Raw genomic sequence first — 23367 nt, 5'->3', positions numbered from 1 at the left:
ACACCGGCTCTGTTCAGAGAGTCGCATCCACAACTTCGTCCTTTTTCGGATGCCGAGTGCGGCTTCGGATCATCAGTAACTGAAGTCGACTTTTCTTCAATTACAATTATTTGCGGATGCGTAAACTAAAGTGAACGTTAAAAACGACAGAGCTAAACCGTGAATCATCTCTGCACATCTGCCCCGGTTACAGGGGAAGTTGGTTTCTCACGTTAATTCAATTCGATGTATAGACAACAGCCATGTTTGCAAAGGACAGGTCATGTGATCAATCACCTGACCTATTTCTTTCATCCAGTGTTGCGTTGCTTAGCAATACAGTACGTGGTTGTAAACCTTAGAGGTGTATGCAGAGCAGGTTCAAGTAATTTTACTTGAGTTGGAAATTTCAGTAAATATGTATTTATCAAACCTCATTATAATATTCCTGTCTTAAAGACCCCTCAAATTGTTTTCTTATAAAATTCTGACAGGATCACTATGTGCTGTATACAGCATGGTCTCGTCAGAGATGTTTCCGTTTGTTTGAGCAGATAACATTCACAGGTTGTTTGCACTTTGTTCAAGTTACAAGCAACACAATGAAACAGTCTCGATTCGCGTTAGCAGCTTTAGGGAGAAATGTTTTAGAACTCTTCATTTATGTGTTAAATATGGTGTAGAACAGAGAGTTCTCCGCTCAGTCAGATCACCGATGAAAACTGCTTGGTAGAGTACTGATACTGTGGTTGCCAGTGAGTTTGTGGTGAGTGATGATGTGCAGCGCATAGTCTGCCGCTGCGTGAGAGTAGCAGAGCAATGGTTAGCACTCCGTTAAGTGGGTTATTTTGAGCTGCTCTGGAACTAGTTAACTAATCCAAAGTCTTTAAAGCACATTTCTCCTTTATTGTTTGATGTCAAAACTGTATTGTTTCACTTCTTGTGTAACACTGGTATAGGGACGCCACTTGAACTTTACACACTCGCTTTGCTGCACGAGGCTAAATTATAGGACTGTTGACAGAGTTAATCATAAACTGTATTACTGACCTCAGTGGGAGGCTTAATTAACTCTTTAGGTCTAATATTCTTAACATAAAGTATAGTTTAAAGCAACCTACTCCCCTTATATATAATAATTCCAATGTTTTATACTGTGGTTATGCATGCTGGTATGACTGAAAAACTATCCTAGTTTACTAGAGATTTAAAAATATATATTTTGTAAGACTCTGCAACTGTGTACAGAATGCAAACTATACAACAGGACATGCAAAGAAAATAATTAAGGCTAAAAATGTTATTGCTGTAATGTACACAACTGATAAAAAGAAAATCAGTTTAGATTAAAATGCTATACTAAGAAATCTGGCATGCTGGGGTGTGTAGTATTAGATGTTTACCCTTTCTGTAACCTTACACGTCCTTGCGCGTCTATTGAGACTACATTTCCCAGAACTCCCTATTCATATAAAAGCAAAAGAGACACCAAATTGCTCTGCATTGCTCTTGTGGATATACAGCTGAGCAGAGCTGAGGAGCGAGTAAGACTTGCAAGATCCGCCTCTGTTCTAACGGAGTTTAACTAACATGGAATAAAATGAAAGCGGGACACAACTAACGAGCAGCAGTTACTACCATAGAAGCACAGCTATTCAAGAAGAGCTCTTCCTCTAATAAAGGTAAAACTTGTTTTCACGTTTATGTTCAACTCCCGAAACATTTTCGAACTAGCCTCTTTAAAATAGTACTGTTTGTAGACAGTTACACCCACATCTCCAAATCGCCGTGTGCATTTTTAATGCTAACGTGCTTTAGGCTTTATGTTGATTGGGGATGTTGTTTTGAGAAAAAAGTTTGTAATTTATTGGCGCTGCAGCCGACCCAGTTCAGAGGAAGAATAGAGATGTGGACTAACCTTGTTATGAAGCATATAGCGTTTGCTTTTAAACTTAAATATGTATACTGACACTCATAGATTCTATATAAAATGCAGACTAGATGCTCTGCCAAGAAGTTCCAAAGAAAAGCTCGTTTCTAACGCTAATGACTTAATTGAGTAGGCAAAGGTCATCTCAACCATTTTTGCTACTAGTCGCTGATGAACACTGATGATAACACTATTTGACGGATAATTGGTCGTGATTGTACATTGTTAATCATGTTAAAACAATAATGCACTCATGCGATTGCACATAAATCCTAAAATAAAACGTGCAACTGTAGGTTTGTATGCTAAAAAATGGTCTGGTCGTTTTCCAAAATAACATCACGATATCGACAATTAAAACTGTGTTAAAGGCACAACGACCAATATAATTGCGCAACTTGGTCAATTTAAAATGACGGACATATGGGCAGGCCGGCTTCTAAAGCGGGCGATTGCAATTCATAAACGTTTTACTGTACGTACCGGCATGTATTTAGGGAACTGAAGTTTCAGTTGTCAATAAATGTGTTTGATTAGAGTGTAATTTAAACTATATGACATTTGTATTGGACAAAAACTGCAAATACAGGTCAACACGCTGACTGGTTTGAAAAAAAAAAAAAATATAGACGTTTATTTTAGCAGGTAATGATACTGTTTCCAGTGGCCAATGTTAAGAGATGCAGTGGAAATTATGGAAAGAAAATACGTTTCCTTCTGACAAATTACCATGGATGCGAAGCAAGGTCGCCGATACTGTTGCAAAAGTTTAATTTATATTTTTCGTTGAAACCTAATTTTATATGAATAAAATAAAAACACTCCTCTAATTCATGAGCTGTGAAATGAATGGCATGTGCGTAATAACCATTAGTTGCTGTAAGTTCGAGTAGGTTTGGTTTGTAGTGATTTTAAAGTGATACGCATCCATCTACATCCAACTGAAAATACAGTATCTTTTGAGGTGTCAAACTAGAAGATTATATGTATTAGTGTTGGAATTGTTTTTCTTGTAACAACATAACGGCTTAAACGTTACTGTAGCGAAGTGTGGCATTGTTAATATACCATCTGCTGGCAAATGTGTTACTAAAATTCAATCTTGGTATTGCATTGGAGGCCCATGGGACTAATACAATTCGGTATAACGTATTGTTAAATATACAAATGACTTGCTTGCAAATGCACTCTTAATTTGTTGCATACAGGGTGTCAAGTCAAGCATGATGGCAATATTGTGTACTTCGCAGTATTTTCAGAATTGCAGTATGATGGCCCTCATTTTGTGTTTATATGTTTTACATCAATTATCTGAATTTCTTTGATGCTCACAATATTTACAAAAATCCATTATAGATACACATTTCTTTCATTCCCTTAGTGGTAGCCTAACACAATAAATAGTCCCTTAAGTTTTGCTAGTCTCACATGTGCTGTTTTATAAAGAAGTGCAAGCTTTTTTTTTTTGTTATAGAGAACCTTATTTAAATGTGTTAATTAAATCTGGTACACTACTGGGTCAAATAACTATCTCCTTTACAGTACTTAAATTCAATACTGATTAATTTCCTTGATCATTCAACCTAAGCAGTGTTTTGGGTTAAAGCAGGTGAAATAACATTGGGAGTGCTAGACTATCTGAAAGGAAGGCTTACAAACATGGCTTCATTAAGCTATTATGGTACAATATTAGGTAGCATTTTGACAATATAAATGAGTTTACTAAACATGGGACACCTGCATTTCCTGACGGGTAAGAACTACTGTATTTAACTTCCCACCTGCTAATGATGTGTTTGACTGTAATTGTCACCCATCTGCATGATTTAGCTATTCCTGTTCAAAGCTGCCCCCAAACTAGTAGTTAAGATTTAGTGTTAGATACTCCCATCTGGATAGGTTACTTTCAGTTTGTGCAGTGCATTATTAGTTGTACTGTCTTATGACGTAGTGGGTCATAAATACTAAAGTTTTATTTTATGAAAATCCAATTATGCTTCCAGGATTGCATGCAGGAACACTAAAATATTATTTCTAGAACTGTTTTGCTTGTGTACATGTACAGCAAGCCTTTAGGATTCTTGTGATTTGAAAGCAGGATGAGTTAGGAATACTTGGGCTAAAATTGACAATATCCACAACATCTTGATTGTGCTATATTCCAAATTCTGTTGTATTTGGTAGACTTTGAAATCTAAACACTAGTACTGTATGCAGCTTGCATGCTGATGCTATCAATCAGAACCTCTTGGTTTTGTGAATTCAGTTTGACCATTTCTATAGAACTGCCTTGCTGCCTTAATCCAGGTCCACCTCTGCTGTACATTAGTGTTTTACAGGTTTTTGATAAGTGTAGACAATACACAATACTACTGGCATAACAGCTTATCAAAACCAGGAGGGGCCAGGGTGACAAATGCAACAGTGTGCTGCATCCTCACAGTTGCTTGGTACCTTTGTTTTGGGGTATATTTTGGCTTATCTAACATTCCTACCTTTTTAATAAGACATTTGAAGATAGCTCTGTGGTACAGCGTTGCAAATAAGCCTCTTCTCAAAGGCGACTGATCAGATATTGTAAACCAGAGGTCTCCAGCCCTGGACCTGGAGAACCCCAATTTTGCAGGTTTAATAGGTGTCTCTATGTCATCAGTGGTTAAAGATCTGGAACATCTTGACTAACTAAAGCCAGTAATTGGTTCAATTTAGTAACTGAGCTCGGTTGAAATGAAAACCAGAAGACCCTGTAGCTCTCCAGGACCTGGGGATGGAGCCCACTGTTCTAAATTTTCTTCTGTGTGTTTCTTACATCCGGTAAAATGTCACATCACCGCAGAATCTACATCCTGTTTTTTTTGTTTGCACTAGTGGAAGCTCTAATAATTTCTCAGGGAGGCATATGTGACGGATGTGTGCTAGATTTCCCTAGTAGCTCCTTCTATTGTGATTGTGTACACTATACAGAACAGGTACACTGCCTATGGTAGTGTAAAAAGGGATGGAGGTCCAGTGGGTCTTTGAAAGCAGGCGCCCATGGACATTTTGGGATCCAAAGGTTTTAGAATCGGAGGTTTAATCCTTTTCCAGCATCGTATCTCTTTCATCCAAATGTAAGATCTTCCTGTGATGTTTAAAGGTGGTTTATCAGGATTGGTGGAGGGGAAAACTGAATTAACAGGGTTCTTTGTGTAAGCTAATTCTTTCAGTGACATGGTTGGCAAGGTTACTGCCTGCATCACTGATTAACCCATAGTGTAGGGTTTACTTCCAGCTTCCACCATAATACAGGTAATTTATTTGCTATGTTAATTGATGGCAATAAAGCAGGGATGTACAGCCTCAGGCCTGTGTAAAATAAATTTGACTGTTCATGCTGGAAAATCTGCTGTTGGTTTCAAACAATGTATTATCATGATATTGTCAATTTAATTTGTTTAGTTTATTTATGTATTGATATTGTTGACAATCTTGTTTCTGCCATAATTAAACTTGGCATTGGAAAATCGCTTTAATTCAGTGCCCTCTCTATTGTGGGAGAGATCGGCAAGATGGCTAAATGAAATATTCGTCATAACCCTAAATAGGATGATTTAAACTTATTATACTTTGATATTTATGTAGCATAACAACCTCTTGGAACTGGCTGAGGTTGCTCACCACTGTGGGAGTAATTGACTCCGCAGGCTGAACTACTGTAAATGGAATTAAAATTAATTGCTAAAGTCTGGACTTTCATGAACTACAGTTTTGACTTCATTTCGAACTCTTAACACTATTAAACTAATGCTTAAACGTTATTCCACATTATTTTGTTCGTCTGGAAGATGGGGAGCAGATAGTATCTGACATTAACTGGAAAATGTCTTGACGGGTTGTTTTACTGACTTATTGGGGACGCTACTGTGTGTAATAGTGTTCTGGAGTGGTGCAGTGCTAAGTCTTGCAGAAGGCAGTAGCTTGTTTGGGCCCTGTATGCTTCATCTGCTATATTTAATTAAGGTGTAGGGAAACTTTGACAAAGTTTGCAAGACCTTGAACATGAACAATGGTACTAAATTGGTGCAAAATCGAGTTCTGAATAGGCACGTTATTCATTTCAGACATCCATAGCTATTTCCCAGTATCGTGTCTGTTTGCCTGTATCATGCCCTGCAGGCAACACAGAAATCAAGATTGCCAGTAAATAGATGATAGGACTTTCAGGATTGCCTAGCTCAGCAAGCAAATAGTAAAACAGACAACTTTACTTATAAACCGAATCCCGCTTTTCTTGTTCCCAGACTTTTCTACTAATAAAACTGCAGTGACATTTCATGAAAAATCAGGCTTATACATTTCCTGGTGCTGTTACTAACATCTCCAACTGTAAAATGTACCCCAATCTTTGTCTTCACTTGCATAGATGATGTAGGCCTTTGCTGTCTAGCCCCTAACAAATCAAGCACTTTTAAGCGGAAAACAAAGGTGCTTGCAGTACATCTAAATTAAACCGGGGGGGGGGGGGGGGGGGATTTGAATAACTGGAAATTGGTAAAGTAGATTTAACACTGTACATATCTTATAATATTTGAGTAGCTTCTCATCCCTGTCTGATGGGAGCCTGTATGAATCTGCCCCTCCTCTACCATCTCCTTACCCAGGCTAATTACTTTTTGGTTTCCGAATCATAAAGACCTGATGCTTCAAGATATTGCCTTCATCCTTGGTACAAAACTGTATTATGTGATTCTCACGCTCAGGTTCGATTGGGAGAAGAGAAATTAATCCTTGTGCCAGTTATTTTGTGAAGCTGCCAGAACCACCACGCCAAAGCCTTGTACCCTCGAACCCTAGTGACTTCATACTTGTTGCATGCTGAATGTGTTGCTGTCTATGGACAGACATACTGTGCAGTATATCCCCAGAATCTTTTTTTTTTCTTTTTAATTTAGTCGTCGCCAGTTTTTTGTCCTCCGAAACGTGCTCCTGCCAATTCGTCATTTTACACGCTCCAGATCCACAGCGAGGCCGCCAGACCTATAGTCCTGGAGGACAACACAGATCTGGAGGCTCCACTGCAGAACCACAGGCGCCCTATCGGCCACAGGGGTCGCTGCTGTGCGGTGAGCCGTGGAATCCCCTGCCAACCTAAGCCCTCCCTACCCGGGCAGTGCTCGGGCCAGTTGTGCGCTGCCCCCTAGGAACTGCCGGTCACAGTCGGCTGTGACATAGCCAAGACTCGAACCTGCAATCCCCAGGCTATAGGGCACTTCCACGTGGAGCGCCTTTGCTGGATGTGCCACTTGGGAGCCTACAATAATTTATGCTGAATGTTGCCATTAAGTAACCTGTGGATAAGAGGGTCTCCAGATTCCAGAAGTGTGGCATATGGTACGGACATAACTAGAGGCCTAGGGGCTCCTCAGTGCAAGGAGTTTAGTAGCGCTCTGCTTCAAAGGACCAAGACCTGTTCCTGTCGGGACAGTTATGCTCGCAGAGCAGCAATATAAAATGAACTACCTGTGCTGTTTGAAATGCTAGGACTGGGTGTGGCAGTGTTAATACAGTGCCTTGGAACCACAATAATTCAAAATATTTTTGTCTTCAGGCACCTCTATATTAAAGTAAAATAACCTTGAATGGTTTTTGGTGTGTTTTTATTTATTTCTTTTTCTTTTTTTTTTTTTTTAATTCTAAGGTTCCCAAACATTAAAGTATAAAGATTATAAAGACAAATGACAATGCAAAAAAAAAAAAAGGGTAATCACTGCAGTTTTTTAGTGAACTGTGAAAGGTAAAAATGAACAAAGCCATGTATTTAATTCAATATAGGCTATGTGCAATTAATGTCCTTGCTACCCTACTGGAAGTAGACATTATGTAGTCAAAAGGAATTGGGGAAAACAATTTGGGAAGTTTTCAATCTCTACATTTGTTTTGGTATCTGAGGGAAGGGTATGTCTTCCAAAATGCTGCAGCATGGCCTGTAATACTGCTCTTTATCTTTCCAGGAAAAGGTGAAATGAGAAATGTCTGACAAGATGTCCAGTTTTCTGCATATTGGAGACATTGCCTCTCTGTATGCAGAGGGTTCGGTCAATGGATTTATCAGCACTTTAGGGTAAGTTTGTGAAATGCTCCTATGAAATTTATTTTATTTTTATATATTGTTACTGCTTGGAAAGATAGGTACATTTTTTTTAATCACTCATTTCCTGTTTACTTGACACACCACACACACACACCAAAAAACTGCAGTGTTCCTCATACCTGTAGAATATAATGCGATTCCTGGGTGACAGTTCTATACATTGTCCACAGAAACCAGACTTTGTTGGCATACAAGTTTGTTTACATAACCCAAGGTAGTTGTAGCTGTAGGCACACAAGCTTTCTGGCCACTCTGAACTAAACAGACATATGTATATAGTCCTCTGTGTGTGAGCTGTGGGAAGCAAGATAAAACCATAAAGAGGGGGATCTCATTATGTCCTTAAGTATGTAAACTGTATTGAGCACTGCACTGTTAAGGTTATTTACAGGAGTCAATGTCGAATTTAAAAAAAAAAAAAAAAAAAAAAAGTCTGGAACAATTGTTTTGATTTCCGTTTAAGTTTCATCCAGAGGGTTTGTATCTGGTGGACAGACTGGGGGATTTGGTCTGCCATAACCTGGATGGCAAGGTTTTATATGCCATGGAATAAAATTCAAGCCAGTTCAGTGCTTTTCACGCGCAGTAATAAAGTGGTGTTGCAGTCTTTTGACTCTTCTTGTCACCTGGGGGAGCCAGAGTCGGAACACAATCCAGAATGGTCCATGGCAGGTATTAACAGGGTTTCAGCAGGGCTGTCTGTTTAGATTTTTAAGTACTGGCCCCTCGGGCCTCTGAGCTAGTGTTTTTACTGGCCCGGATGCAATTTTATGTGGCCCAGCATATTAGTTTTTTTCATGATGGTTTTTATTTTCAGTATGTTTCTAATGGTGTGTGGTAACTAAAGAGAGCCCACGTCTCAAATGAATGTGGCTAAACGAAGCCTGTCAATATATGTTACTTCAGCCATTAAACATGTATATAGCAATTGCTGAAAGAAATGCGGTAATCCAAACTTGGTTAACATTGAAATTAGAAAGGTAATTTAATGTTATGGTGAATATAAAAACATACTAAATGTTAAGCACAACAATGCAGTGACTGTAAGAAAAGGCAGGATACTTGGAGTTGTAAAGGAGTTATTTTTTAACTCTGGACTGCAGTTCAATGTAAAACATCTACTGTTGACTTTCTGTGAATGGATGGAGTAACGGCAACATTTGCACTGACCAATAAAAGTACAACCAGGTATCCTTGTTTTTAATTATTTACAGGTTATTGAATAAACAAAGTAACTTCGATTCATCTGATGTCAGTACTTGGTGGCTAGTGGTAATTAGTAATGTTAAACTATTGTAATGTTGGAATGTGTTCTCTTTTGGCCAGGTTACAATATTTACACTAAAATTGTTATACTTTTTATTTGTTATAATTAAACAGATGTAGAATATTTAGGTTGCTATATGATAGGTGTTTTATTCTGAATACACTACAGCAAAACTTATTTGGTGGTTTGCGCAATATTATGCTACTGTTGCTTTAATTGGAAGAGATACGCGCTGTGACGTTGCTGCTCGTTGAGTTCCGTGCATTTTAATTCAGTTAACAAAAGAAACTTGTGCCTAAGGAAATAGGGTACAGAATGAAGAAATCTCGTCTTGGACATTTTTGAACACTTTGTGAACCCTGCTAAGCTTTACAATTTGAATTTGAATTCACAACAAATAAAGCTGCTGTTTTATCTGCAAGTCTGGGAAACTGATGTCAAACAAGGCAAAACGTTACTTTTTTTTTTTTCTCTGTCATAATGAAGCCTCCACTCTAAATGTTCGTCTTCATATTTTTTCATAATTACATTCTTTGATTTATTGATTTCAGCACTTTCCTTTTGGCTTACTGATTGCTTAGTTGCAGAAAACCCGATTTGTAAAAGATGTGCTGCGAGAACGAGTACCAACGCAGCACTTTGTTACAAAGTCTTAGATTATGACGGTAAAACAAATGACACGCGGCGGGAAAGTTAGCGTATGTTAGTAGTTATGTTTTTAAATAAGTTTGTAAATTAATTAAGCTTTTGCTTTTTGACACACTGGTTTTTCAGTTGGCCCTGTGGTGCTTCATAACTACTGGCCAAACTGCACTCTGTACCGGGCCATGGTTAATGTCGAACACTGTTTCAGTATGCAAGCCTTGCAAGAACCATTAGCTGCGTTTCCACTGCCTCAAATCCTGTTCTGAACAGCAGTCTTGATTTAACACACTTGCAATGATTGTCCTCCTCTCCCTCTGCAAGCAGATTCCTTCAGATGTCATCAAGAGTGGTTAGTAAAGATGTGTCTGGGCAGGCTGAGTGCTTGCTACCTTATCAGACACCTGGACTGTTCCAGCTTCTGGGGCCTTAAGAGTCCAAGCAGCTGTTTCCCTACCAATGATGATTCCTTTTAGAAGGATCTCATTTAGCGTAAGCCCAAGGGCTGCCCAGACCAGTGTGTGGTCATTGATAGCAAAGAGTAGGAGTGTAACAATATACTAACTTCACAAACTGTATGATGGGCTATAATGTAAAAACATTTAATAGGAGTCTTTTTAAATTTTATCAAAAGACAAATTAAATGATAGGTATAGAGAACTAATAATCACGCTTCAAGAACCATTTGGTGAACTACAATGAGCTAGGTTGTGCTTTTGGTCTTGCTGATTTAGCACAATGCAAACTGCACCTCCTTTACGATATAATACATCCTTTAAATAAATCCTCCAAGCACAATGAATGGTTACACTCCTAGCAAGGTGGGCAGATAGGATGTTGTAGACTAGAGCCCTACTGATACATGTGACAACGAGAAAATGAAGTTTGTTCTAAAAACAAATGCCCCTTTTCTGTGTTTGTGCTGAAACGTTAAGCAAGTCTATATTCTGTGTGAGCCTGGTTACGGAGTTTCCAGATCTTCTGCCTCTAGTACAATGGCAGTTCACAAAAACAGACCCAGCTTTTACAAATAAGGACAGGTCAGAAGATTAATTATTTTGATGCTGCAGCTCAGTCTGCTACTGGTACATGAGGAATAAGATCTTCAATGATTGTGGAATGTGTTGGTTTAAGGCCAACTTCCTTTTATTTGGAATTCTGCTGATTTGCCAAATAGACATTAGGGGAACATTTCATGCTCCCTGAATCTCATTGTTCCGTGGACATTCTTTTTCAGTACAAATATGGACTTCTCAAATGCCCACGTTCTTCCATTTGAGCCATGCTCATTTTCAGTAGTACAATTCTGCTTGTGCCATTGTAGTTTTCAGTTTCAATAGAGCAATTCTATTTAACTTTTGTATTTCAATAGAAGGGGGGGGGGGGGGGGGGGGGGGGGGGGGGGATGTCATTCCAGATTTCCATACAAAGGCCCTCCACTGCAGAAGATGATTCAAAGGCAATGCCAGTGACTGCTTGGATTCTTTCAAGAGGATATCGAGCAGCTATTTATTTTAAGACTAAGCTGAATTTTGGGTTACATTACCAACGGTATACTGCAATAGTGCTGTTTTTAAAAAAAAAAAAAAAAAAAAAAAAAAAAAAAAAGTGTAAGTCTCTGTTTGGTGTGCATGCATGTTGAAGGTTTTTGTTTGACTTTGATATGCTACACTGGACTGTGTGTTAAGCGTACTAATAAACACACTAATTGCTGCTCTAGTAAACATACTTTGACCTTACTCAAGGGTATTTAACCTGTTGACTGTAACAGCAACCTGTATCAGTAGTTTCAGGGTTGTATAAAGGACCATTGGGTTACAGTTCAGGATTATGTAGAAATGCTAGTGCTGGGACGAACACAGAATTTTCATATTTGGATATTTGCTCGTAATTTAAGTATTTGTTTGGATATTTGTTTGTTTTCCAAAAGTAATAAAAGCAATTATATTGCTTAGAATGCAGGCGGAGATAGCATAGCAGGGGGGCGTAGCCCCTGTGTACTTTTTCATTTACAGCAAGACGTTACACTGTAACATGTTAAACTAAATAAATATCCAAGGAGTAAAGAATACGTTGTGTAGACCTTAATGTACTCCAGTGAAACTACAAAAAAGGATGCCAAATAGCAGTTCAAGTTGATCGCTTTTTTTGTTTATTCCTGAAATAGTACACAGTTGACACTGAATTTTATTTATTTTTGACTTTTTTTTTCATTCCTTCACAGTAAACTGTGGCCACAGACACATTTTCATAAAGTAATAACATGAGGTTTACTTGTGCCTATTTGTAGCTGAACAAGCAAGTGAAAACTGAAATTTAACTTAACACTTCAAATAAAACAAATGTGGAAATGGCGTTGTAAAACGAAGGGGGAAAAAAAACTCAAAGTTTTTGTTTCTCGTTTATTACATTCCACAAGTCGCAACAAAAAAATTATATATATATATATATATATATATATATATATATATATATATATAGATATATATATATATATCACACACACACACACACACACACACACAATCTATATAAAAATCACTACATAACATTTTCTGCAAGTTGGGCACTGTTAAGCGAAACATTTCAGAATAACATGCTTGCCTTTTTTTTCTGTCCCATGAGATTCTGACTCGCTCTAAAATAACACAATGCTTTTTTGACCCAGATGGCTTTCCATAGAGATCACTGTGTGTGTGTCGTTTTTTGTCGCATCACGGGAGCTCTTTTCCATTTGCCATATTTTAAACTGTCGCGCAACTTCTGGCGAGATGGTAAATAAGTGAAAGTTTATTTTTTTGTTATTTCTAGCGAATACCTAACATCTGATTTTTGTATCCGGGTACATGTCAAATACTCGTTTTGGATATTTCTCCCAGCATGAGGGAAAACTAAAAGCCATGGTTAATAGCCATGGTGGTAAATTGAGAAATACTTTTGTAAAAAATGTCATTTTCAATTAATCTCATTTGAAATGACTTGGTCAAAACCATTTGTTTAATTTCAGAAAGCTTTTTAGTGTTTGAATACTGTAGTTAGGGTTACAGATTTCGAAATGCCATTTCAGCAGACCTACCTGCCACAAGTTCTTAAAAACAGTATTGAGATTTAGTTCCACTCTGATTCAGGGTTTGAAAAGTGAGGATACTGTTATGTAACTCTGACTTGGAGCAGGATGTTCAGTGGTCCTGCATGCAGGTGTCTTGTTTCCAGACTTTTTGTACTGACTATCCTCTTCTCTTTGCAGTCTTGTTGATGATCGGTGTGTGGTTCAGCCAGAGGCTGGGGATCTCAACAACCCACCCAAGAAATTCAGAGGTAAGCACTGGGGGGTGGGGTTTAATGTTGTTCTGTTGCAGGAACTAGGCTCCTAATGAAACCTACTTTTATTTTTGTAGATTCTGTATTAAGGCATACATATTATGCTTCTCTTGTGAAAGTTGCAGCCTTTTTTGTCTTGTGGGCCTGGTCTGATTTTTCAGTTCTTGAACTATTGTTTAGGAACTCTATTTTGGGCTCAAGCATTCCAGATGTTGGGGTCATGAGCCTCTATTTCTTTCCTAGAAGAAATTAATTGATGGAACTGGACACATTTAGGAATAGTTGTTTGATCATGTCTCCAATTTAAAGCCTGACTATTACATTGTGATCTATGTTAAACAGCGAAAAACTGAAAACTTGTATTTGGTTTCCATATGTAGTATGGCATCGTTGTGATGGTTAAAGTTGTTGTTCTCTGGTGCGACTGTCAGGTAGGTGTAATTTTTATTCTGGTGCGTGTCTTTTTCTCGCTGTCCTGCACTGCAGCACTTTAGAAATAGGCCTTCTAGCTGATGACTTTGGTTGCAGAGGAAGATGCTGCTGTCTGGTCTTTGTTTGTGAGCAGCACAGCTAAAAAGTTCTTTACATTGACTGCACAATATATAGATTTTCAGACCTTTAGTAGTATTTCAAACTACTAAAACACCAGCTTCTCAAGCGATGGTCAGACCATGGATTCCAGTTCTAACCCTCTTGTTAAAGGTCAACATGCGTTTAAGCACTTTTTAAATCTTTGTTACCTTTCCAGCTTTACACACTTTGAAATTAACATTTACTAAGCCTATGGTTTTTTGTCCTCCTTAAAATAAAATGAATGTAGCTCATAGTAAGAGATGAATGTGCTGCTGTGTGAAGTGTTTTTTTGTTTTTTGTTTGTTTTTAAACCTATATACTGTATTTGTACATTCCAGAATTCTCTGGAGCTGCCAGCTTGTCCTTGACAAGGGCATCCTTCTGTAGAACAGTGTATTCCAGATGAAACTGGCTGACTTATGGCTATGGTTATTGCATCCATGGAAAATTGTCCATCTAAATGTTTTTTTAGCTGACTTACAAAATGTTGCTTCCTCTGTGCATTTTTACCAGTAATTTATTATAGTGAAGGTTTCAAGTTCTTTATTTTGCTCACCTTACTTGCTGTCAAGGATAATTGTTTGTTACAGGGCATGAAGTTAAGGCCATAAAGGGCAAAGCAGTGTTGCCTTCATTAGAGAGCCTGTTATGTTGATGAAATGAATTCAAACAAACACATCCATTTTTTCTGAGTGATTCACCCACTAATTGTTACTCAAATAAGTTTACTTTTTCCATTGTAGAAATAAAAGGGTACAAATCCATTTTTCTTTTGTAATGAAAAAGTACAAAGGGTAATTTGGCAAAAAAATAAATTCAAGGTATTTGTTTACTAAACTCTGGTTATACACCACTGACTAATACATAGCTTATATTAGAGGCTTGGATACAGTCTTGGTGATACAACAACACAAATAAGCGATGTCTGTGAAGGGAATGTTTGAAGATGGATTTTCAGGCAAACTGGTTGAAGATTTATCCATGGCTGGAGTATGATGATGATCTTGGTCACATGGGTTGTTTGAGCTGCTGTGTCTGCGCAAGTGTAGTTTGCTAACCGCTGTTACAGAACCTGTACAAATAAACAGGACCAAGTGACTGCAGTAAGAATTGTCTTCTGCACTACTAGGGGTGAATCACCTCTGGAGGTCAAAGGGCATCTGGGTCAGCTGCTTAGAAATAAAACATCTTGCCGCCATAATGGCAGTTAAAGACATTGGGCCACATTTCAGCATTTTTGTTTTCTATTCAAACTAACAGCAATTAAATTGATTTGTACAAAATTTAAATGATAGTCAGTTTGCGTGACGTTGTTTTATTATCTAAAAATGTATCTCTTCGACCGCAGCGTTGGTTCCTGTAAAGCCCTTGGCTGACGTACCAAATTCAGCCAAACTGGGCCCGCATATGACAAAAAGAGGTTCATATTTTGAAATCATTTGGTATTAAAAGTAATAGCATTTTAATTGTACTAGGGAAGCAGGGATGTAAAAGGAAGCCTGTAAATTTTATATTTTTCACTTTTCAAACTGCACTTAAATAAAAAAAAAAAAAAAAAAAAAAAAAAAAAAAAAAAAACCTTGAATATCTAAAATATTTACTCTGCAGTAATGTTTTTCCATAAATTTTTGTAGCTTCTAAAGACCCAACGTATAGGAACTATTTTTTTTAATGGTTTCTTTTTATAAAAGGGAGCCATTTTATAAGCGCAATAACCCCGTCCAAGGTGTGTTTAGGATATGTCGTACTGCAAACTCTTGTGGGTTATTGCTTGTACACATGTATGTAACTTTGGACAAACCACTTTTTTTCCTCTGTTTTGAACAATCTTTCAATTTAAACAAGCTGTGGAATATTACTTCTTTGAATCAATAAAAAGTAGAGTTGGTACCATAGTACAGTAATCTTATGGGAGTAAAATAAACCTGTTGCTGCTCTAACTAATCCACTATTCCCACTACATTAATCTGTTTCTGGAAATGTGAATGAAGTGGCAGTCGTGTCTGAATAGGGTATAGAACATACCTGTTCACATACTGTAGCATAACTTGGATGGAAAAGGTTAGTAAAGGAAGTTGAAAATAATGTTATTAACCCTATAATGCCCATTTCTGTATGCCTGACAGAAATAGAGTGATTCTTGGTGTTCCATCTCCCTCCCGACATGCGAGGGCGCTGTGTAAAAGGAGTATCCTGGACTAAATGACCTGACAATTTATTCCTTGGATTAGGTGGAAGTCAGCCATCTAGAAAAGGGGAGCTGCTACGGTACCCCCACACTGACATGGACGGGAAATGGCATGGCATCCGCAGATTGGAGGAGCGGATGCGCTGGTTAACCTAGAGGTCACGAGGGAGGGTATATAAAGGGTTGTAATGTAAATGATCTGTTCCTTGGTAAATGGTTTAGATACAACCTGCAAGGATCCCTTGTTTGCTGTGAACCGTGAGTTTTGTCGTGTGTGTTTAGTGTTTGTTGTAACTCTGTCTTTTAAACTAAATTGCTAGTAACACGATCCGGAGTTGTAACACAAGCCAGCATCATCCCGGACATCACTTTTATCCTTGCATTCACAGAGAATTGTATTGCACCATTAACACCTATTCACTGTCCCTAAAAACTGTTTTAGTGCGGGTGTACGAAAACTGGACGTTTTGGTTGCGGGTCAAACCTGGAGATTTGCAAATACCAGGTGATACACGCCAGCATCACTCCAGCATTATTTACAGGTGTTTGCCATAAGGCTCTGGGCATTGCCAACTAATTCAATAAACACCCTTGCACCTGGAAATCGCTGTCTGCTCTGCACTGTACTTGCCTGTATTCATTTATCTGTCACGATGACCTATGATACAATGCTTAGTCACTCGTCTGTATTATCTTTTAAATCCAACCTCACAAGCCAGAATTTTGCATATGCTGTGCATTGTGTTGCAAATTTGTTTTGCACAAGAAACTAATTACATTAAGTACACTAGCTTTTCTCATTTAAAAAACTACTTGGGCATTGCATGGTTAAACTAGGCCCTGTCAAGCTGTGGGTGGCTAATTTTTTTTTTAAGTAAAGTTTCACATCTGTATTGACAGTTGTTTACAGAGGAACTTGGTCTAGTTTTCACTTCCTGTTACAGTAGATATTGGTGTGACACTTTTTTTTTTTTTAAATGACAATGTAAAGCATATGGGAAAGGTAGAATCTTTAAATAGAACACATCTGCTGTTGCATTTAAATGCTGCTGGATGAGGCCAGTGAATTCACAATCTCAATTCCTCGAGTTACAAACTAAATATTAGAGCTCTGGCACAGTAGCTTGTTTATGGTGGGATATGGTGCTGTACAAAGCAGTGGGAAATGGAATGGGTGGTGGTAGCTGAACCACTTGTGACAACAGCATGTGCGTAATACGTTAGTCCTGGATGTTCATATTACTTTAAATAATATTGATATGCAGGCTCCAGAAAGTTAGTTACATGTTACTGATTTACCTGTTAGTTTTGTCAATAGTCAAACATACCTAATGGATAAACTAACATTTTAACTTTTACAGTGCTTTTGTACCAACCAAGTATTTGTGTTCATGCTAGTGAAGTAGAAACACTTAGTTGCACACAGGTTCTTCTGCAGGTGCGGCATGATTTCCTGCTGTTAATCTCAGTCACCTTTCTCAAAGTAATCAGATTACAGTAGAACCTGTTATAGCTGATCCTGCAAGATACGATGCCCTCTAACAGATGGACCTGTGGTGCTATGCTGCTGCCAACTGAACAGTACAGATGGAAATTGACCAATGCACATTTTGAGTCTAAATTCAGCTCTTGGCAGGACAGAACAGTGTGGTGTTGGGTATTAACGCCACATAAAACAAACTGCCCAGTGTACAGTAACTATGTTCAATAAAGTGAGGGGTTAATAGAATTACTATAGCATTAAAAAGCTAAGACCATTTTTTTTTTTTTTTTTCACCGAAGCCAGTTGTATATGCACTAATAATAAACAACACTTTCTGTCATTGGTTAACAAGCACTTGCTTTGGCATGGTAACTTTTTGGAATGTTGTTCTGAAACTTGCCAAATGGAATATTGGTACTTTTGATTTGCTGTCGTTCTTTGTGTAGTGTGCAGTACTCTTTAGACACGCTGTATCTAACATTCATTTATCATGCCCCGATTGTTAATAAAGCAACTACTCCGAGATACGATATTGTCACATTGGATGGATACCCAGAACCAATTCAATTGGCTATGACAAGTTCTACTGTAGTCTTACATTTAGAAAAGAATACTATCTTATTTTTATATAGCGCCTTTCATAGTGGACCTCCATCACAAAGCACTTTAGAGGTAGGCTGTGAACTGTGCATTATATGCAGTGTTAACTTGCAACACTTAACATCTCATCCACAGGATGGAGCACAAGGAGGTTAAGTGACTTGCTCACGGTCACACGGTGAGTCAGTCAGTGGGATTTGAACTGGTGACCTTTTGGTTACAAACCCAGGACTTTAACCATTGGGCTACACTACCACATCTAACTTGTTACTGTAACAAGTTACTGTACTTCAGAAAGTGTGGGGGTGGGTTTTTTTTTTTTTAATCCATTGCTGTCTTGAGCATTAAGGGTTCAGAAGGTCTCCTTTACAGAAGTTTACATGCAATTTCCTTGTAATGTAAACATTTTAGATAGACATGCCTGAAATCCTTTTGTGGAAATGTGCCACGCAAGTTGCGTACAGTATGTGTGCGACTAAGTACTGTACAGAAGTGAAAGTAGAGGGCACTCTGTCCTACGACCAGGATTCCAAATGTGGGGGGTGGGGTGTCTGTTTTATGGGCATCTGATATTTGCAGGGCTTATGTTATTGCTTGATTAGGTTTCAACTGCCGTTACTTTTCAAAATCAGATTTTTGTAAGAAAAAAATATAATAGATATAGATGGCAGCAAAGCATTGATGGACCATATAAATATTTGTTGCTGTTGTAATTTCTTGTAAGTAAAATAGTCATCTTGTTTTGTCAGTCAACTTTTTAAATGACTATCTTCATGGAATAATAAATCCTTAATATTTGGATTTGCTGCCATTGTTGTATATTTGGGTTTCTGATTTTTGGTTTTAACTGAAACTGAATTTACAAAGCTGCTTATACATGTGTCCTTGCATCATATTGGAAACCATTTAATGAAGTGACTTACTATTTTGTAGAGTTCTATAAACCTTGCATGACTAATACAGTATGCTTGTGTCCTTGACGGTTGCTTCTTAATTTGCTGGAAATTGATTAATTCCCCCCCCCCTTTTTTTTTTGCTGGCGTTTTTAATGAACATATTTTTTCCAATAACATGTTTCTAGAATTTATGGTTCAATGCAAGTTGTACGATAACATCTAATTTTTGTGCTTAAGTGTGTGGTGTTATTAGCTGTGGGAGTTATTCCCAGAACAGTTTTGTTTCAGAAGTTCAGAGCTCATCCTCCACACTTCCTCTTCTGGGTGTAGACTGATTGGAATCTCCTGGCTGTGAAGGCTTGTGTACTGCCTCTTCTGCACATTCATTTGCATGGCCTTCAAATAAGTCCTGACTTACTGTGTTGGCTAATGAAGGGTGAAGCTTCCCAGGCAGAATGAGAATTCGTCCTTCAGGCTATGTGGCCAAGGTACTGGCAGGCGAGCTGGACTGCTCGCAATGCAGAAAGTTCTCAAAACAAACTAAACACAGGAGAGCAACCCTCTCCCCAGCAGTCTCTCTTCTCGGATCAGGGGAGAATGAGATCTGTGTGGTCCAGGGCCCTTCACAAAGGTCCTCTAGGACCCCTCCTGCTACTGTGACCAGGGAGCTCCCCTGTAACCCTGGGTCACCCCCCCCCCCCCCCCCCCTCCCCCCCCCCCACTTCTCCACCACCAGTGCAGAGGATCAGGCGCCTCTCAGGGGAGGCTAGATGGTCGCCGCCGAGGTGACACCGCTCGAGGGGAAGGAAGCAGGTGGTCACCGCGCAGGTACAGCTCTCCTTCCCTGTGTAGGCACAGGCACTCTCCCTCTGAGTCGCCACAGAGACGCCCAAGCTCGTCTGAGCGCCATTTGAGAACTGGCAGAGATGGCGAGGGTCCAGCAGACCATGCTGGAGACCCTGCTTAAATCTCAGGCTAGACTGCCCCCTACCACTGGGTAGCCTCAGCCCCCCTAGTCCCACTATCCATCCCTGGGTCCTAGACCTCTAAGCCCAGGCGAGCTGTCATTCACAGCCTCAAGGTCAGTTGGGCAGGCCACAGCGGGGGGCTCCATACCGCCCCTGCCGCATGTAACAGAGGGAGGAGTTCCGGGCCCTGATGTAGCTGGCAGACATTTGGAGCGACCATTGATGTGAGCCTTGAGGTCTCACAATGCCACGGAGGTCGCTTCGAAATTTTTGCACCTACTGCCAGCGCCCAAGGTGGCATTCGCCACCCCCCCATCCCAGAACAAACAAAAAAGCAGGCAGAGGAAGAGCCGGCGGCAAGGGACCACAGCCGGCCAGGGATGACTGGTTCTTAGGCTGGAAACTGAGGCCGGGGCCTAAAAGACCCGCCCTCCCAAGCCCAAGGGAGACTGCCCCTGAGGAGTCCCGGCTGCCACCAACCCCCCTCACAACCGGACTGACCAATGGACATGAACCATGGCAAAGCTGCACCTAGGACTCCTGGGTGTTATCGACATTGAGACAAGGTTACGCTCTACAATTCAACTTGGGTCCTCCACCCTTTAAGGGTATGCGCCTTACCAAGTAAACCCAAGCGATGTCCTCGACGGCTTCTACTCCAGGTACTTCATAGTGCCCAAGAGGGATGGCGGTTTCAGACCTATTCTGGACATCTGGGTTCTCAACATGTTCCTCAAACAGGAAGTTCAAAATGTTGACATTTGTCCTGTCAGAGGATGGTTCTGCATAACGTCTTACTTTTTTTGGGTAATAGACTGCTGACGTTCAGTGTGCTCTTAGAGATGCACAGAATAGAATGTCAACATTGCAGACTCTAAGCCTGAATAGGGTTAGTTTTATGAAGGCTTTTCACACTGGATTTTTTGTATGCATCTAAGTTTGGTGTTAAGTGTGAACAACAAAGTCTGCACGGGGAAATGAACTGTACCCAGTCCACCTAAAGAGGTGGTCTCCTCTGTTTTGGCAAACGCATAGTCTGGTTCGCTTGCTAACCGTCAGTGTAAACAACTGCTGGACTCTGTCCATTTTGTTGGGTCGCAAAATGAAGTGCGAAGATCGGAGCCAGTCAGTCACACCGATCGTTGCATCAAAGGTTTATTGCAGTGGTCATCAAAATACAGAGCGCTCTGGAGAATAACTCACTTCATCAGTAACTAGTGTATTCTGCCGGGGTAAAGCACATACATGGGTTATATAGTTTCTACATAAAATCCCCTGCTCCTATCAGGAGTTGGCATGCAGCAGACAATTCATCCATCCCTATCCTCATATACTCAACCAATAGAGGATAGCTGTGGGGCATGATTTCCCTCTCCATTGCAGTTGTTATGCTCACTTCAGCTTGGAATTTCCGATCGAGCAAGCAAGCAGGTATTGCCCTTCTCCCATCCCCCCCACTGCCCCTGGACATCTGACCCAACCTAATGGTGTACTGAAACATTCTGTCCCCCTCCTTTCACAAATTCCTCACTAAACATTGTAAAACCGCACCCAAATGATTGTTGGTTTATCCCGTTATCCTATTTGGTTCCTTCATTTTGCACATAGAAAACTAGCTGTACAAGCTAACGTGACCTAGGAAGTAAACATTTTGCGGTTTGGTTCATATTCTGAGAAAACAAGTAGAGCAAAAGTCTCAGAACTACATTAGGGTTACCAGACCTCCTATCAAAGCTTTCATCCTTCATTTTTTGTCCCAGTTGGAAAAGGTAAAATTGTTAGTCATCCATGTTTTGCTATTGTGATTTTAGTAAGTGCAAAACTATCTGTATGCTCAGCAAGTTCATAGCAGAGTAATTTATTGGGTTGTGTGTTGGTGCCATTTGAAAAAAATTATATAATTAGTGCCGTGAAATTATTTGCCCCTGTCTGATTTTCTGCATTTTTGCATATTTTTGACATATTATTTAAATATTATCAGATCTTCAACCAAAATCTAATATTAGATAAAAGGGACCCTGAGTGAACAAACAACAAAATTGATACTTACTTAATTTATTTATTAAAGTTATGCAACACCCAATGCCACTGTTTGAAAAAGTAATCGCCCCCTTAGACTCAATAACTGCTTACGCCACCTTTAGCAGCAATAACTGCAACCAAACGCTTCCTGTAGTTATCGATCAGTCTGTCACAGCACCGTGGAGGAATTTTGGCCCACTCCTTCGTGCAGAACTCAGTGACATTTGTGGGTTTTTGAGCATAAACTGCTTGTTTCAGGTCTTGCCACAACATCTCAGTGGGGTTTAGGTCTAGACTTTGACTAGGCCATTCCAAAACTTTACATTTCTTGTTCTTCAACCATTCTGATGTAGACTTGCTTGTGTGTTTCGGATCATTGTCTTGCTGCATGACCCAGCTGTGCTTGAGCTATAGCTCACGGATGGATGGCCTGACTCTTCTGTAGAATTCTCCGATACAGAGCAGAATTCATGGTTCCTTCAATGATGGCACGTCGTCCAGTTCCTGGTGCAGCAAAGCATCCCCAAATCATGACACTACCACCACCATGCTTGACTGTTGGTATAAGGTTCTTACTGTGGAGTGCAGTGTTTGGTTTTCGCCAGACATAACGGGGCCCATGTTGGCCAAAAAGTTCCACCTTTGACGCATCTGTCCATAGAACATTGTTCCAGAACTCTTGAGGATCATCCGCGTGCTTTTTGGCAAACTTGAGATGAGCATTCATGTTCTTCTTAGTGGGCAGTGGTTTTCGCCTTGCTGCTTTGCCATGAATCCCATTTTTGCCCAGTGTCTTTCTGATGGTGGAGTCATGAACACTGACCTTAGCAGAGGCAAGAGAGGCCTGCAGATCCCTGGATGTTCTAGGGTTCTTTGACCTCCTGGACGATTTTACGCCTTGCTCTTGGAGAGATTTTGGTAGGACGGCCACTCCTGGGAAGACTCACTACTGTCCCAAACTTTCTTCATTTGGACAATATGGCGCTGCCTGATGTTTGATGGATCCCCAGAGCCTTAGAAATTACGTTGTAACCCTTTCCAGCCTGATAGGCATCAACAACTTTTTCTGGAGGTCTTCAGGAATTTATTTTGATCGTGGCATGATGTGCCTCTAGAACCTGACAACTTCACTCTGATGGTAAGGGCCAAAGTTAGTCAGATTTATTTTGGGCACGGCTGATAGTTAACCAAAGTATTCAATCAACTGACCCTAATTATCCCTTTTAATTGGGTTGAGTTAGGTTTCACACCTGAAGATTGCATGTTTGATTACCTTGCACACGAAACAAATGAAAGAAGCACCAAACTTTTGGTGGTTTTTTTTTTTTTTTTTTTTTCTCTAACTCCCTCTGTATACTACTAAAACCC

At 39.6% G+C, this 23367-nt stretch overlaps 1 protein-coding gene across 8 annotated transcripts in view; it reads left to right on the top strand.

Moving 5' to 3' along the window:
* The first annotated feature begins 1495 nt into the window (after positions 1-1495).
* Positions 1496-23367, top strand: part of LOC121328701 (inositol 1,4,5-trisphosphate receptor type 1) — a 166723-nt gene continuing 144851 nt past the window's right edge. For all 8 annotated transcript variants that reach the window (XM_041273674.1, XM_041273673.1, XM_041273672.1 and 5 more), the window contains exons 1-3: positions 1496-1661; positions 7900-8009; positions 13196-13266. In XM_041273674.1, coding sequence (XP_041129608.1) covers positions 7918-8009; positions 13196-13266 — 163 coding nt within the window. In that variant the 5' untranslated portion in view covers positions 1496-1661; positions 7900-7917. The remainder of the gene's footprint in view (positions 1662-7899; positions 8010-13195; positions 13267-23367) is intronic.

This window comes from Polyodon spathula, chromosome 16 (genome assembly GCF_017654505.1).
Source record: "Polyodon spathula isolate WHYD16114869_AA chromosome 16, ASM1765450v1, whole genome shotgun sequence".
NCBI lineage: Eukaryota > Metazoa > Chordata > Actinopteri > Acipenseriformes > Polyodontidae > Polyodon > Polyodon spathula.
This window is presented reverse-complemented; position numbering and strand designations above follow the sequence as displayed.